The sequence below is a fragment of the Monodon monoceros genome, unplaced genomic scaffold (assembly GCF_005190385.1).
Source record: "Monodon monoceros isolate NGI ecotype Baffin Bay Population unplaced genomic scaffold, NGI_Narwhal_1 Super_Scaffold_7, whole genome shotgun sequence".
In the NCBI taxonomy this organism is placed as follows: domain Eukaryota; kingdom Metazoa; phylum Chordata; class Mammalia; order Artiodactyla; family Monodontidae; genus Monodon; species Monodon monoceros.
The window spans coordinates 69,998,859-70,014,824 of record NW_021703784.1 but is presented as its reverse complement, the minus strand read 5'-3'; the positions used below and the strand labels follow the sequence as shown (position 1 = coordinate 70,014,824).

Genomic DNA, 15,966 nt, shown 5'->3' with positions numbered 1-15,966 from the left:
CCAATAAAACTGTGTATATGGAAGAAAAAATCAGCAATCACAAAACTCATTATCTTACTTTTCATCATCATCTTACCTTTAGGTATGCCAAATACCTCTTTTCTCTACCTCTTTTTCAATTTATTAAGCAGAAATATGTCTTTAAACCCCATTAAAGTATTAGTTTTACAGTTCAATGTGAATGTGCTCATAAACTGAGAAAACAGAATGGGAATTCTGTTTTTCAAACAGTACAAGTCACCTACCTGAGTTAATTTGGGTGTATAAGCTTCCATTTCTTGTCTAATACTTTGAAAAGAATTAATAATGTCCTGACTTGTTGCATACTGTAGTGACTGGATTGGAGTCGGACCATGATAGTACCTGAAGATTAGCAAAGAAGAAATTACTAATCACACAGAATAAAGGTGCTCAACATTTGTCTTGCAAATATTTTAGCAGTCTCAAGACAACATTCTCCCCAAAGTAAAGAGTTAAAGATATTTCAATAATATAATTTAATTCCTGTAAGGGCAATAGGAAGAAAACAGCACAGATAGCCAAAATTTATTTTCTTGGCTTCCATCATTTAGGATCCTTTCCTGAGATGCACAAAGTAAATTTTTAAGGAAATAAGATACTGTATTTTATGGTAACAAACTAATTAAAGCTTGAGTTCTATACTTGCAGAATATATTCTGCAATGACTTGTAATATAAAACTATTCTGTCTCAAGTTAATTTAATATTAGTCACCAAACTTACCTGTCTGACTTCTTGAGGTTTAGTGCAATTGTTTTTATGGAATTATTTTTTCCCAAGTCTTCATATTCAATGGACTCTTGTAACTTCGCCTATAATTATCAACACAACACTTTTTATTGTAAAGTTCTCTTACAAAAGTAATGAACATGACTGAAAAAGCAAAACTGTACAGAGGATAAAATATGAAGTCTTCCCAAAATGAATCTCACTTCCTAGACATAACTGCTCTACAAATGGCTGAACCCATTTTTTTTCACCATCCACTTACACAGAGTACTTGTTTTCCTACACTCTGACCAAACTAAGCATTACTGAACCTTTAATATTTGAAAATCTGGTAGATGAAAATGTGTATTTTACTATTTTTCTCCCCAAATAAATATAAAAAAATAACTTTTTTACATGTATTGCAAATACTTTTCTTCCAATTTGGTGTTTTTCAATTTTAATTATTCCCTTTATGCTTATTCTTTCTGTGGGTTAATTTTTTGCTTAAATCTTTGATCCACTTAGAATTATTTTGAAGTAAGTAGTAAGGTAGGGAATCTGAGGGTTTTTTAAAATATTAAATTATTAATCAGTCCCCCTAACACCATTTGTAGAATAATGTCTTTCCCCACTGATTCTGAAATGTCATGTTTATCATATATGTATTTAATTCCTCCATGTAATAAATATTTGGGTTTACTTCTGGATTCTCTATTTTGGTTTTACTACTGTGTTTTCTCCTGGACTTGTAACAAAATGCTATATTTCTACAGCCTTATAATAAAAACACATTAATTATAAGACACATGGTGACAATCTATGTAAACATTTGGGAAAACAATTTTACAATATTTCATCCCTACAGAGCTATGGAATTCATCTGGTTAGCTCTCATCTGTAGCTTCCCAGACTAGGATCAAAACGTTTAAGATATTAAATATACCTCAAAAAAGATCAATCTGAAAACAGTATTTTAAACTGCCCCTATTTTAAGAGTCTGAATAGTCCTCTTGTAGTATAGGAACAAATCTGACCTCAGCATGCTATTCAGAGTAACACATCCATCAGTCCCACCTTACCTAGACTCAGCCTAAGCTTTTATTACTTTCTCAGCTCTACACCCTTGAGCCAACTTCAAAGCATACTGATGTCTTCATTACCTTTCCCATATGTCAAGCTCATTTCTACCCCTGCTGTTACCTTACCCAAGTCATGTCCCAACCTAACCTCTTATATAAATCCAAATCCTAAGCCTCTGCCAAGGCCTAGTTATTCACCTAACTTTCATACTTAACTGAAAGCTCCATGAATATAATACTTCTGGATCTCTCATTCTATAAATCCCTTGCAGAACACACAGCAGACAACTATTGACTTGAAAAAATATCTAGAGTCAGTTTATCACTGAATATTGTGAAAATTCACACAATGATTTTTGACAATTCTTTCACTACCAAGAATCACACGTACTTAGTGCAATATTGCAAAGAAAAGCATCACTTCCTAGATTTCTTCTTTAGCATCTCTAACTTACATTTTAGATTCACTTTGCTTAGTTCAGAAAAGAAATATCTTACTGACTTTGATAATTTTAAAGGTGTATATCCCTGTAGAAACATATTAAGTAACTGAAATATATAAAAGACTCGCCTATAATCCCCTTTTAAAAATCATAAACTTAATTATATCATATTAGTCTGTTCTGTGAACTTCATCTACTTGCTCACTCTTTGGTTCCTATTGTAAATCACACAATTACTATACTTTAAATTGTTTTATAATTATTCTTTTCATTTTGTTTTACCTGTAGACACTAAATTCTTTGAGGACAAGAACCCAATCTTATTCTTTCTTGTTTCCCACCACCTAATATGGCATGTAAGGCAACTCAAAAATGGTTTCTTGAATTTAATTTTAATGAACTGAACTATCATATGGTATATGTGAACTCTTTTTAATTCAACATATCATTAATCCTTTTAAAAAGCCATTAATTGCTGCATGCATCAATCTCCATTGTATGGATGTATCACGGATATTAGGATGGTTGCTATTTTCTCAATTATAATACTGCCATGAGTATCTGTATCTGAATCTTTGCACACATCTTTATTTTTTTTAAAAATAAATGTCCAAAGTGGAATACTATCCAGAAGTGGAATTAAGGGTATAAACCTTCAAAAATTTAATACATATTGCCTGACTGCCCTCTAAGGAAGCTTTATCATAACTTATTTTTATAACGAGGGAGGGAGGAACTTAAAAAAACTGATGGATAGCGAAGCTTGGCAAAGTTGCAGGGAGAGAAGAAACATACAGGTAGGTAACTGTTCATATTCCCCCACAACCTCTTTTCAGTATTTAATGAAAGACATTTCCAGTTCTGAAATGCCAGGTTTAACATGAGGGCCAATCTTATCTTTTAAAATCACATACACTAACCTTTAGTTTTTTCTTTCTGTCATATTGTCTTTGTTGATATTCTTTCCCAAAAAATAAAACTGTATGTTAATATGTGTATGTGTCTACAGGTGAAGGAAAAAAATAAAAATAAATAAAAAAATAAAACAAAACAATAAAAACAGTTAACAGACTTGAGTCCATGGAAAGCAGGCTGGCAGGCCAAAACTGAGGAAGTACTCTTTAAAATGTTCTACAATTTAAGCCAAATGCTTAACATCTTGGCCAAAAGGAACTGAGTCATCTGAACTGATCAAGGGTCAACATAAGGTACTCGCAGTTACATAAGGTATCTGGAGAAATGTGAGCCGTAAATGTCCCAGACTTTTTACCCATACCCTTTTCACTGCTGGCTGAAAGCAATCTACATCTCCAGAATTTCCATCAATGCTGCTGGGCTCGCCATTTTGCTCATTCTGTGCTTCTCTGAAAACAAAGGGAAAAAAATTAATGTTGAAAACCACAGGCAGAACAACAACAAAACTCCATCTGGCTATCATGGAAAACCCAGTTACTGCATCTTAGCATGTGTACTTAACTGTTTCCTGAGACCTGCTGCCAGGACCATGGCACTGTGATGGTTAAATCTCTTGATGATGGCAGCATTACTATTCTCTCTTATGGATTTAGAATTAGAAGTAGATGGCACAGAGGAAATGCCATAGCCCTGTGAGAAACAATTTAGTAGATTAAAAATTAAAATAAACTTCTGGTTTTCTTATCTATTATGAGAGACATGTTGAGCCGTAAAAACTTTCTGGATGACAGGACTTTATTAATTCTGAGCATTATCAAATACTTACAGGTAAACATTTAAAAATAAGTGACATTATACACACAAAAAAATGAACAAATACTACTAACTGCTTTTAGTATCACAAAAATACCTTAACTGTTAAGTGCTGCATTTTTTTCCTAAAGAGCAATTTTGGATCTAGATTAAAATACTAGTTAGTGGGACGTTGGGCTGTAAGTCAGTACACTTAGTTAAAACTCATAGGGGCTACGAAAGAAGAAGTGGTCACTCCCACCGGAGTGGGGTACAGGGAGGGTAGGGTAGGTTCAAAAAAGCTTCACGGAGCACCATAAGATGAATAGGTGTTTGCAAGGCAAAAACGGAGACATTTCAGGAAGAGGAAACTAAACAAAGGTATAGAAGTAATGTAATACATATTGTGCCATGGGTTTGTATGTAGTTCGGTATTCCTGGAATGAAGGGTGGGCCAGGGATTGGTGGGACATAAGGTTAAAGAGGTATGAGAAAGATCATAAAAAACTCATATGCCATTCATTCATTTATCGAATAATTACTGAGTGCCTAATACCTCCTATGTGATGGGGATAGGCCAGTAATAGGAACAGTCAGTCTCATGGAACTTACAGTCTACTGAAAGAAGACTGACAACTGACAAGTAAAACAAGGTAAAAATAAGACCATTTTTGATAGTGACAGACGCTATGAAGAAAATAAAGAAAAGAAATGGAGAAAATAAAGACACAGTGTAGTGACTGGAATGGGAAGAGATACTTTAGATAGGGAGGTTAGGGAAGGTCTCACTGAAGAAGTAACATTAGAACAGATGTCCAAAAGATGGGTAGAAGCTAGTTAGGTAGAAGAGCAGGAAGAAGGAACAGCAAGTGCAAAGGCCCTGAGGTAGAAAAAGCTTGATACGGACCTTAAAGAAGGCAATTATGTTTGGAGCACGAATCGAGTGGAAACAGCCCCAACTGAGGGAGAAGTAGGCAGAGGCCAAATCAAGAAGAGCACGGTAGGAGTTTTGATTTTATTCTAAGTTCAATGAGAAACCACTGAAGAGTTTTACATAAGGGGGGCATTATGATCTGATTTGTAACTCTTACTGCTAGGGAAGAATAAACTATAGGGAATAAACGTTGAAATAAGAAGATCAATTAGGAGGTTAATGCAAGCAATGAAGCAACGGTACCCTAAAAGCAAGAGGGTGTAAGTGTCTACAGAGACAGAGGAGATGTAGACAGATCAGAGATGTGTTGTTGAGTACTTGTTTATCAACTGAATGTTGGAGGTGAAGAAAGGGGAGGAATCAAGGAGACTCCTAGGTTTTGGCTTGAGTAACTGAGTCCATGGTAATGGTTTTGTTTTTTTTAAACTGACATACGGATGACCCAGGAAGAAATAGGTTTTTGAGAATGGGAATCAAAGGTTCTATTTTGGATATGTTATGTTGAAGGGTGTCTGTGAACTACCTAAGTGAAGATATCAAGTAGGGAGTTGGATATATGATTTTGGAGTTCTGGGGTTAGACAGACCAGGACTAACTGGGAGTCATCATTACATAATTAGAATTTGAAGCAATGGAATGGAAAGAATGTATTTACAAGGAGGCTCAAGTCTGTATCCTGGGACAGAACTACTAGAGGATGACAGGGGAAAAAGAGGCATTAAAGGAACAACTGAATCAACCAATTAAAAGGATTGGATATATAAATTTTTATATATCCTTACAAGGGAACACTAGTTGCAAGTCTGTACCCTTAAACAACATCTCTCCAATTTTGCTACCCCTCCCCAAGGTCAGAACTATTAACCTCATTTTACAAGAAAACTTAGAAAAATATTTATAAACTACAGTTTAAGCCAGGTAAGTCTATGTGCTTAACAACTGCGTGGTGTAGTTAGCTCAGACTGATAGTGATAACAGGAAAAGTGAAGAAAGGTATGCACAACATACCACCATTTTTATTAAAAAAAAATTAAATTCCCCCTCCATTATATTAAGCTGTATCTTTTTAAAAAAATATTTTAATTTTAATTTAATTTAATTTTATTTTTGGCCACGCTGCGCAACATGTGGAATCTTAGTTCCCCGACCAGGGATAGGACCCACGCCCCCTGCATTGGAAGCGCGGAGTCTCAACCACTGGACCGCCAGGGAAGTCCCTTAAGCTGTATCTTAAGCTTCGTTTTCTCCAGGTGATTAAAGAGGGCCACGTTTGTAATGTGTTGAGATTCACCAAGGAAGTGACTGAATGCTGAGAATTTTCAAGAAAACAACTGAATTTCATTAGGGAAATGACTCACTGGGACATCAAGGAATACTTTCTGTTAATTTAATAATTTAGACTATACGACACAATTTTAACATTGATTTTCTCACCAGGTGCATGCATACACCAAGAGGAAAAAGGGGGGGGGGAGGAAGGAATGAGCATGTTTATATGGCCAACAGAATAGTAGCCAAAGGAAGGGCAAGAAAATTAAAAGGTAACAGTGTCAAGAGAATACCTGAGGAAAGCAGGTTCCTTCCTAGCCTAGAAGATAGAGGCAGGGATAGAATTAGCCTTGATCAGAAGGGATCACCTATTTCTCCGTGACTGGATAAACTTCTCAGTCTGGAGTCAGAGGTAGGTGCTGAGGTAGGTGCTCATACTTGATGGTCTAGCTGTTGAAACATATTGGGGCTAATATAGGTTAAGGGTCATGACTGTGCTCAAGATCTGGCAAATAGTGGGCAACCAACAATGTTAACTTTTCCCCGTATACTAGTATTTAGGCACATTTACTTAGATTAATGTTAGATACAGCATAAAAAACATCGTGTTAAACCTTCATTAATACCTAGGCAACTGTTGATGGGGGAGCTAGAAAATTCTTTTAAAAAATGTTTTACCAATTCATATGGAAATTTCAGTTCTCCAAGGCAATCTTAATAATAAACAGTGCTCTTGAAAAGCACTTTTGATAAACCACTCCAAATAACAGTATTTTGTTTGTTTTACCTTCTAACAAGTTAGAATATCTATACTCAAGGCAATTTTAAAATTATACAAATGTTGAAGACTAGGAAAAGACTGTTTTCTCTCGTAAATCCTTTTACTACTACTTACCTCATCTAATGGTTTATCTTCCAAAGCTGTCAAATCAAGTAGTGGGTTTTTCACTCCCAATGAAACCATTGTTTTTAACCCTAGAAAATCAATGAAACAAAAAGTGATTAAGTTTTCCTTTCTCAGAAATAAAAAAATTCACTAACAGCATTAATGACGAGAGCAGCAAATTAAATGCTACAGTGTGTTTCTGCCCATGGATGCCGCCGAGTAAGCATCGTTGACATCTCCCCGCCCCCTCCACTGCCATCATGTCTAAGTCAGAGTCACCCAAAGAGCCCAAACAGCTGCGGAAGCTCTACATCGGAGGTTTGAGCTTTGAAACAACCAATGCGAGTCTGAGGAGCCATTGTGAGCAGCGGGGAGCGCTCACAGACTGTGTGGTAACGAGGGATCCAAACACCAGGCGCTCCAGAGGCTTCGCGTTTGTCACATATGCCACTGTGGAGGAGGTGGATGTGGCCATGAAGGCAAGGCCACACAAGGTGGATGGAAGAGTGGTGGAACCAAAGAGGGCCGTCTCAAGAGAAGATTCTCAAAGACCTGGTACCCACTTAACTGTGAAAAACATTTTTGTTGGTGGCATTAAAGAAGACACTGAAGAACATCACCTAAGAGGTTATTTTGAACAGTATGGGAAAATTGAAGTGACTGAAATCATGACTGACCGAGGCAGTGGCAAAAATAGAGGCTTTGCTTTTGTAACCTTTGATGACCATGACTCTGTAGACAAGACTGTCATTCAGAAATATCACACAGTGAACGGCCACAACTGTGAAGTAAGGAAAGCCCTATCTAAGCGAGAGATGGCTGGTGCTTTATCCAGCCAAAGAGGTCGAAGTGGTTCTGGAAATTTTGGTGGTGGTCGTGGAGGGGGTTTTGGTGGGAATGGCAACTTTGGTCGTGGAGGAAACTTCAGTGGTCGAGGTGGCTTTGGTGGCAGCCGCGGTGGTGGGGGATACGGTGGCAGTGGGGATGGCTATAATGGATTTGGTAATGATGCAAGCAGTTTTGGAGGCGGTGGAAGCTACAATGATTTTGGCAGTTGCAACAATCAATCTTCAAATTTTGGACCCATGAAAGGAGGAAACTTTGGAGGCAGTAGTTCTGGTCCCTACGGTGGTGGAGGCCAATACTTTGCCAAACCCCGAAACCAAGGTGGTTCCAGCAGCAGCAGTAGCTACGGCAGTGGCAGAAGGTTTTGATTACTGCCAGGAAACAAAGCTTAGCAGGAGAGGAGGGCCAGAGAAGTGACAGGGAAGCTACAGGTTACAACAGATTTGTGAACTCCGCCAAGCACAGTGGTGGCAGGGCCTAGCTGCTATAAAGAAGACATGTTTTAGACAATACTCAGGTGTATGCTCAAAAAAACTCGAGGACTGTATTTGTGACTAATTGTATAACAGGTTATTTTAGTTTCTGTTCTGTGTAAAGTGTAAAGCATTCCAACAAAGGGTTTTAATGTAGATTCTTTTTTTTGCACCCATGCTGTTGATTGCTAAATGTAACAGTCTGATCATGATGCTGAATAAATGTCTTTTTTAAATAAATAAATAAATAAATAAATGTGTGTCAAGGATAAACAGTTACCTTTTTCATCTATTTTGGCACATTCTGCAAAGAGGTCCTTTGACCCAGTATTCAGCCGGTCCCTGTGAAAATAATGGGACTGAAAGAAACGTGTCCAGAACTCCTTTTCTGTCATGTTGTGGGGAACATTTTCTGCATATTTCATTTTTACTGTGAAAAAAACCCATAATAGTAACATAGTGAATTTCCAATTCTTAAAACCCCTCAAATTAGTTTCAAAATAGACTAACAGCAAAACTAGATTATGAAAGTATTCAACTTTACAAACTGTATATAATAATTGTAAATATAAAATATAACTTGAGAGATTAGGTGAGGCACTACCTTTATGAATCTTAACAAATTACAAACAAAACCTTATTTTGAATATTTATTTATTTGGCTGTGCTGGGTCTTATTTGAGGCATGCAGGATCGTCGTTGCAGCACGCAGGCTCTAGTTCCCTGACCAGGGATCGAACCCGGGCCCCCTGCATTGGGCGTGCGGAGTCTTAACCAATGGACCACGAGGGAAGTCCCACAAAACCTTATTTTGTACCAAGAAAATTGACGAGTTTCAAAGTTTTAGTGGAAATGCCAAGCCTTTTGGAGTGAGACTTGAATCTGCTTATTTGATCACTTATATATGGACACTTTTAATCCAAGGCACCGTGTTAGGTGCTGGGGAAATAAATAAAGATCTCCATAACCCAATGGACTATCAGTTCGGCACTCCAGATGCTTACACATTATTCAATAAGTAAAGAGATTAAGAGGTTTAGGTCTCTTAAGCTGGAGAGCCTAAGTTTAAAATTCTAGGTCTGCCACTTATACTGTCTGTGTGATGCTGGACAAATTGCTTAATCTTTCTTTATCTTGGCTTCCTCATCTGTAATGTGGGGGTAATGATAGTACCTACTTCATAGGTACTATCTGTGATGATTAAATGAGTTAATATACATAAAGGCCTTAGAATGGTGTCTGGCACACAGTAAACACTACATAATTATGTTATTATCAGAAAGATAAGAAAATAATTACATTATAATGTGGTAAGACACAGAGCCCTATGGAAGGAATGGGGAGGGGGCTTATATCTGCCTAAGATAGTCAGGATTTTACAGAAGTGGCAATGAAGTGATGCTTGAGCTGAGTCCTGTGTGAGAGAGATGTTTCCTAAGGACTAAAGGGGCAGGAGTGAGGAAGTATAAAGAGAGAATAGTGTATAGCTTGAGTGCTTTGTTTAGTTAGAAGAATGACTGAAGCAGCTGCTCTCAACCTTGGCTGCACATCGTAAATCACTAGAGCTAGAATCAAAACATTTATACTTTTAGGATGATTTCTGCAAGGGAGGCAGCATGAAGGATGATCTGAGTTAGTGCTGTAGAGACTCATTTATTGATGCCTCTGGAGCATGTCATCTTACTCATGTATGTTAAAGGGTATATAAAGTTTAGGAACTTCCCTGGTGGTCCAGTGGTAAAGAATCCACCTTCCAATGCAGGGGACGCAGGTTCGATCCCTGGTTGGGGAACTAAGATCCTACATGCTGCGGGGCAACTAAGCCCGCGTGCTGCAACTACTGAGCCCGCACACCTCAACTAGACAGCCCGTGTGCCTCAAACTACAGGGCCCACACACTCTGGAGCCCATGTGCTCTGGAGCCTGCATACCACAACTAGAGAGAGAAAAATCAGCAGGCCACAACTAGAGAGAAGCCTGCACGCTGCAACGAAGAGCCCATGCGCCGCAACTAAGACCCAATGCAGCCAAAAATAAATATATACATAAAAAAGAAAAAATAACTTAAATATTAAAGAAAAAAAGTTTAAGAACCACCAATGGAAAGAATGGGAAAGTCATCATACCAATGGATTGATGACAGCACATTATATGCTAAGCCATTAGTATCTACCACATGTCAGGCACTGGATAACGTACTTTACATATTTTATAGCACTTCATCAGGAATAAAGGTAAAGGCTTTTGCTTTTCAATGATACATTACTGAATTCATCCAAACAAATATTTTAACTATCTGAAAGAACTGATTCTTCTTACCTGCTGGATAGGTCCTAAATATGGACTCAATGATATCAGTCGTTAAATTGTATCTCAGACCATTACATCCATCTGTTTGGGGTCGGACATCAGCCTAAAATAAAGACCACATATATATCTGTATTTGTTAGAATATTGGGGGAAGATGTCTAAGAACCCAATGAACACTGGACAAAGGTGGAAAAACAGACTCTCTGAATGAAATAGAGACAGAGATAAGTCTCTCACCTATACTTTTGGCATAGAGACAGGGCTCACAGAAGCCTGACCTGGTTTCACATAATTTTAGTGAACTGTAAAATCTGCTTTTTGAAAATATAACATGGTCAAATAGGCACATTTAAGTGTGGCCAAAGGCAGATATCTAGTGGAGATTTAACATAAAACTTATACAGTTACCAAATATTTAACTATTTGGTTACTAAGTAGTTAAATATTATCTGATTGGTTTCTTTAGAAGGCCTTATTAATTCAATTCACTGCTAAGCACTCAGAAAGATGCCAAACATGTAACTGCTACTCAAATTTTTGTTAAATGTATAAATACTGCTTTGGTTTTACCGTCACTTTCTAATTCCATACATAAGGTAGTCTCAATTTTCCTCTTAAGATACATTTTACAAATCTTACTTTTTTATAACCTGGTGGTCATTATACGTTTAAACTTTGCATTGTAAGTAAAATATTGCAATCATTAAAAAAAGGTAGCTGAAAGCCCTAAATTTAAAAGTAATAGGGGAAGTAAGCATTAGTCCAGGTGCTATAAGATTCTTTTTCAAAAGTCCATTTGATTTCCAGCATACTAGGGTCAAGTCCAGAAAACTAAGAAAATATAACTGGCAAAAAATATATAAATTAAAGAAGATTATGTATTTTAAAAATTATTTTAGAAGAATACCATGGATACTGAAGTATCCACTAATTTACTTGAAGAAAATGCTAAATTTTACAAAAGAAGTGGCATCGTTAACACATATACCACGGTTTTTTTCCCTTTAGAAATCTAGAAGGGTCACATACCAGAAATGCTGCAGAAATGCCAACATCCTGCTTATGATTAGATGTGGAAGAACTCTCTGTTGCATTCACATTTAAACGATTGGCCCAGAATTCCTCAGCACTGATCACCTGACTCACAACAAGGTCTTTATAAAGCTGAAACAAAACAGGATCTTCTTGCAGCATTCTGGTGATAGAATATATCGAACATATTGAACTTTTAGAATAAAACACCATTTAGGTAACATTCAAAAAAGACTTTAGCCACACGAAACACCCAACTTTCATTTTGTGATGACTGAGTGGCAGAGGTCATTTAGTTCATTTGTCAGTAATTAAAAGCAAAAAAACATTTTTGGAGGAACAAATGTAAGTGCAGATAAACAGAAGTCAGTCTGAAGAAGCAAAGGCTAAACTCTTTGAAGGCATGGATTTGGTCTTATTCATCCCTATATTCCAGTGATACAAAGGCTGTATTTGTACTGTACTGTATTCTCTTTCACAAAAAGGTGAATGGGGAAGAGAGATTTTCTAGCAACTAGTTTTTCATGGTGATAAGCCCCTGGAGCCATAAGCACAGAAAGATAATTCATCTTATCAGAAATTCTCATTATTTTAGATGTTTTCTCAACTTTTTTACAGTATGACTACTTTCAGGTTTCTTATTCACATACACATTTCTAATGGTTTAGTATCTTCTCTGTGACAAAGAACTAGAGAATTAAGGGACCTTATTAGCACCTTCGAATCGCAGTTCTGTTCCTAATCAGATGTTAGGTTTGAGGCAGTTCGTCTGAGTTTATCTCATCTGCCGAAAGCCAAAGCTAGTAAGATGCTAAAGTTAATAACCAAACACAGACGTAAAGATAACGAAGGCCGTATTTTCCTAAACTACACTGTCAAAGCACAAGGGGTGAGAAATAAACTATTACTTGACTGGTGAGAACCTAGCATCTCTTTAAAAGGCTGTTCTTTTCCTCCTTCACCTGTTTTTCTCTTCCAGCTCTTTATTTGCTTTCCTCTTGAATTTGGGCAGCAGCTGCTGAAGAAGGTCTTTCACTGCATCTCGCTCTTTCACTGCTGTGCTTTCATTGGAAAAATGGAAGTTAGTTGTGTCCCCTGCATGCAGGACCAGCTGAAGTTGAATTTTAGCTTTTCCTTCTGGACTGATTTTCTGGCCTAAAAAGAAGCATGAGGCTAGTTAGATAAGGACACTCACACTGTGGAAAGTCATACAATAAGTTACTTCTCTCAAGATTCAGGCCTCCTTTGGGCTTTAGTTGCCCTATTCCAATCTTGATGCTTCAGCAGAAAATGTACAATTCTCAAATAACCCCATATAACCAGAGCATGGTTCAACAAATTCACTGCTAGCACTTGGCTTCCTTCTTCAGTATCCTTTTTGTGTGGCATTTCTCACCCACTGCTTCCACCTATGGATACTAAGGGCTTTGGTTTCCACTCAACTGGGCAGCTTTCTTGAAAGCTTTCTAAACAGCCAACTCAGAGTCCTGAATCCACCCTGAATAGCTGCTTCCAACTGACAATATCATTAATAAAAATGATTTGTCACGATTCAAAAAACTCCAAAACATAGCCCATGGCCTAATTACTAATTGCGAAGGAAAATACGTAATTTTACATTTGAGAGATCAGGTGTCAGCACTTCAACCAAGTGACCAAACTTAGCCTCATTAAAATTGGAACAACCTGACACTATGGGCTTTCTGAGGTGACAGAATAGCAACACCACCACTTATGTGTTGTTCTTGCTGAAAATGTCTAACTTGAGTATAATCATGCCTGTAGACCTGACTTTTAATTTATAAGAAATACAGGTATACAGGAAAAAAATGAAACAAAACCTTGAGGAGACCATCAGACATAATCAGAATGTGTGATATTCTACAAGCCCATACTCTTAAAGAACAGACAAAAGAGACTACAACTACATACATGAACCTAGACTAGGTATTGGTTAAAAAAAAAAAAAAATCACAGGTATAAAAAACTTTGGACAACTGGGGAAATGCAACAATGGTCTGGATATTTATTAAAATTTTCTTGGTGTCATAACGTTATAAGCAGTCAAAGTGTACACTCACATAAAAAAGCAAATATGGCAAAATAACTAATATTTAGATGGTATACAATATACACGTATACATTGTACTATTCTTTAAACTCTTCTGTAACTTTGAAGATTTTCATAATAATTTGGAGCTGGAAATGTCAAAATATACCTACATAATAGAGATCTTGTATTCTTAAAAAGTGGGCCTTATGGCTTGTCTTCTTCATAAGGGAAACAGAGATGAAGGGGCTTTGTCTCACTAAATGGGTGACTAATGGTAGTGTGAACACATTACCTAGAGCTCTCTGCCCCAAGCAACCTACTAACACTTAAATAAACAGAAACTTTTTCAATGAAGATGCTGCTTCCAAACCAACAGTTTAGATGAAATACCTTACTGCCAAAAAGAGCAATATGAAGCAATTTACACTGTCAGCCAGCCTGTTCCATTATTCCATACCTCCAAAACAAACTATCACTCCTCTCTACTATCTCTTCTCAGTCACTGCTTTATTCTTGCTCTATCTTAGCTCGTGCCTCTGAGAGGCCTACTTTTGACGTTTTTTAACTATCTAACTGCTAATTTTCACCTTAGTAATGTATTATTGACAACTTTCAATGGCTTCTTTCAGAAATGAGCATTCTTTCAAATATTCAGCTTAAAATGAAAACTGATCTGGTGCAGATCTAAATTTGGGCATGTGCTCTCCTCCCCAATAGCTGAAAAGAATTGTTGAAATACAGAAGATAGGCATATTCTTTTTTTTGTGGCCTCTCCCGTTGCGGAGCGCAGGCTCAGCGGCCATGACTCATGGGCCCAGCCGCTCCGCGGCATGTGGCATCCTCCCGGACCAGGGCACGAAACCGCGTCCCCTGCATCGGCAGACGGACTCTCAACCGCTGCGCCACCAGGGAAGCCCAAGGCATATCCTTTATTGCATGCTGTAAGTATCATATTGAGTATGTGTTTTGCAAAGGTATAAGGCTAGCTTCCCGTTTAAGAAAAATGCTAATACAGGCAGTTCCTAATTTATGAGTCTATTGTAGAACAAATGTTAGTTTGTTAAGACTACTATTAGAAACTTGGTGAGGCATTTCTCCACAGAAACAAAGGTTTGAAAGGAAGTAGTGTTACCAGGAGAGTGGACAAAGACCAGATAGCTTAGGCAGTACTGAATTATGATGAATTTTAAACAGTATTTCCTTTTGAAAATTAAGATTCTAAGTTATTTCAGTGGAGAAAGATGATCTTGGTCATTTCCAGCAGCAAATTAGAGGTAAGTCCTTAGGGCAACTGTTTATACACAAAGGACATTTGTAAACTGACCACTTGCAAGTTGAGGATTGTCTATGTTTTGAGGTGTCATGTTCCTTGAAATCTGTTCAGGATTTTATCTAGGAGAAGAATCTCATATCCAGGAAAATAAATGAATCCATATTAATGGTCACAGTTAAGATACCACAATTTGTTGAGGGCTTTGTTACCCAACTCCCCTGGGGTCCCTCCTATTCAAGATCTTTTAGTTAGGTGAATCGCAGAAATCCCTTTCAGAGTACAGGTTCTAAATCCCAGGATTCACTTGGTGCCTTTAAACCTAATTATTATTGAGCCACAAAGTACCATGTCCTTTGGGTAATAAATTCAAAGTTAATTTTGCAAATTTGAAAAGAGAAGGGATTTTGTTGTTAGCTTTCATACCTGAAAATCATAAAAAGGATATAAAGATATTATGCTCTGTATTCCTCCCATCTACATTTAGTATAAAACTAAGTCTATTTTCTCAACAGATGATGGATGGCCACATAACCAAAGATTAGACGACTTTACTTAAAAGATACAATTTTATGCCAGGGCAATCTGGCATCATCTATCAGGATTTTTTAAAAAAATAAATTTATTTATTTATTTTTGGCTGCACTGGGTCTTCGTTGCTGCACGCGGGCTTTCTCCAGCTATGGCGAGCGGGGGCTCCTCTTTGTTGCGGTGCGCGGGCTTCTCATTGCGGTGGCTTCTCTAGTTGCGGAGCACGGGCTCTAGGCACATGGGCTTCAGCAGCTGTGGCATGCAGGCTCAGCAGCTGTGGCTCGCGAGCTCTAGAGTACAGGCTCAGTGGTTGTGGTGCACGGGCTTAGTTGCTCCGCAGCATGTGGGATCTTCCCGGACCAGGGCTTGAACCCATGTCCCGTGCATTGGCAGTTGGGATTC

The 15,966-nt window shown here is 37.6% G+C and overlaps 2 protein-coding genes across 2 annotated transcripts in view; one reads left to right on the top strand and one right to left on the bottom strand.

Moving 5' to 3' along the window:
- The window catches only part of GTF2H1 (general transcription factor IIH subunit 1), a 31,881-nt gene that overhangs the window by 7,248 nt on the left and 8,667 nt on the right, over positions 1 to 15,966 (bottom strand). Inside the window, exons 3-11 of the mRNA XM_029207184.1 lie at positions 12,673 to 12,865; positions 11,708 to 11,873; positions 10,688 to 10,781; positions 8,649 to 8,798; positions 7,059 to 7,138; positions 3,731 to 3,858; positions 3,530 to 3,617; positions 744 to 832; positions 246 to 363 (exon numbers count right to left, since the gene is read on the bottom strand). Of these exons, the coding sequence (XP_029063017.1) occupies positions 246 to 363; positions 744 to 832; positions 3,530 to 3,617; positions 3,731 to 3,858; positions 7,059 to 7,138; positions 8,649 to 8,798; positions 10,688 to 10,781; positions 11,708 to 11,873; positions 12,673 to 12,865 (1,106 nt within the window). The remainder of the gene's footprint in view (positions 1 to 245; positions 364 to 743; positions 833 to 3,529; positions 3,618 to 3,730; positions 3,859 to 7,058; positions 7,139 to 8,648; positions 8,799 to 10,687; positions 10,782 to 11,707; positions 11,874 to 12,672; positions 12,866 to 15,966) is intronic.
- Positions 7,310 to 8,263, top strand: LOC114886571 (heterogeneous nuclear ribonucleoprotein A1-like). The gene has a single exon (XM_029207187.1). It carries the CDS (start codon positions 7,310 to 7,312, stop codon positions 8,261 to 8,263), a length of 954 nt encoding a protein of 317 aa, XP_029063020.1.

Excerpts from the sequence above, each read along its gene's own strand:
- LOC114886571 (XM_029207187.1), top strand. The coding sequence starts at position 7,310 with ATGTCTAAGTCAGAGTCACCCAAAGAGCCCAAACAGCTGCGGAAGCTC.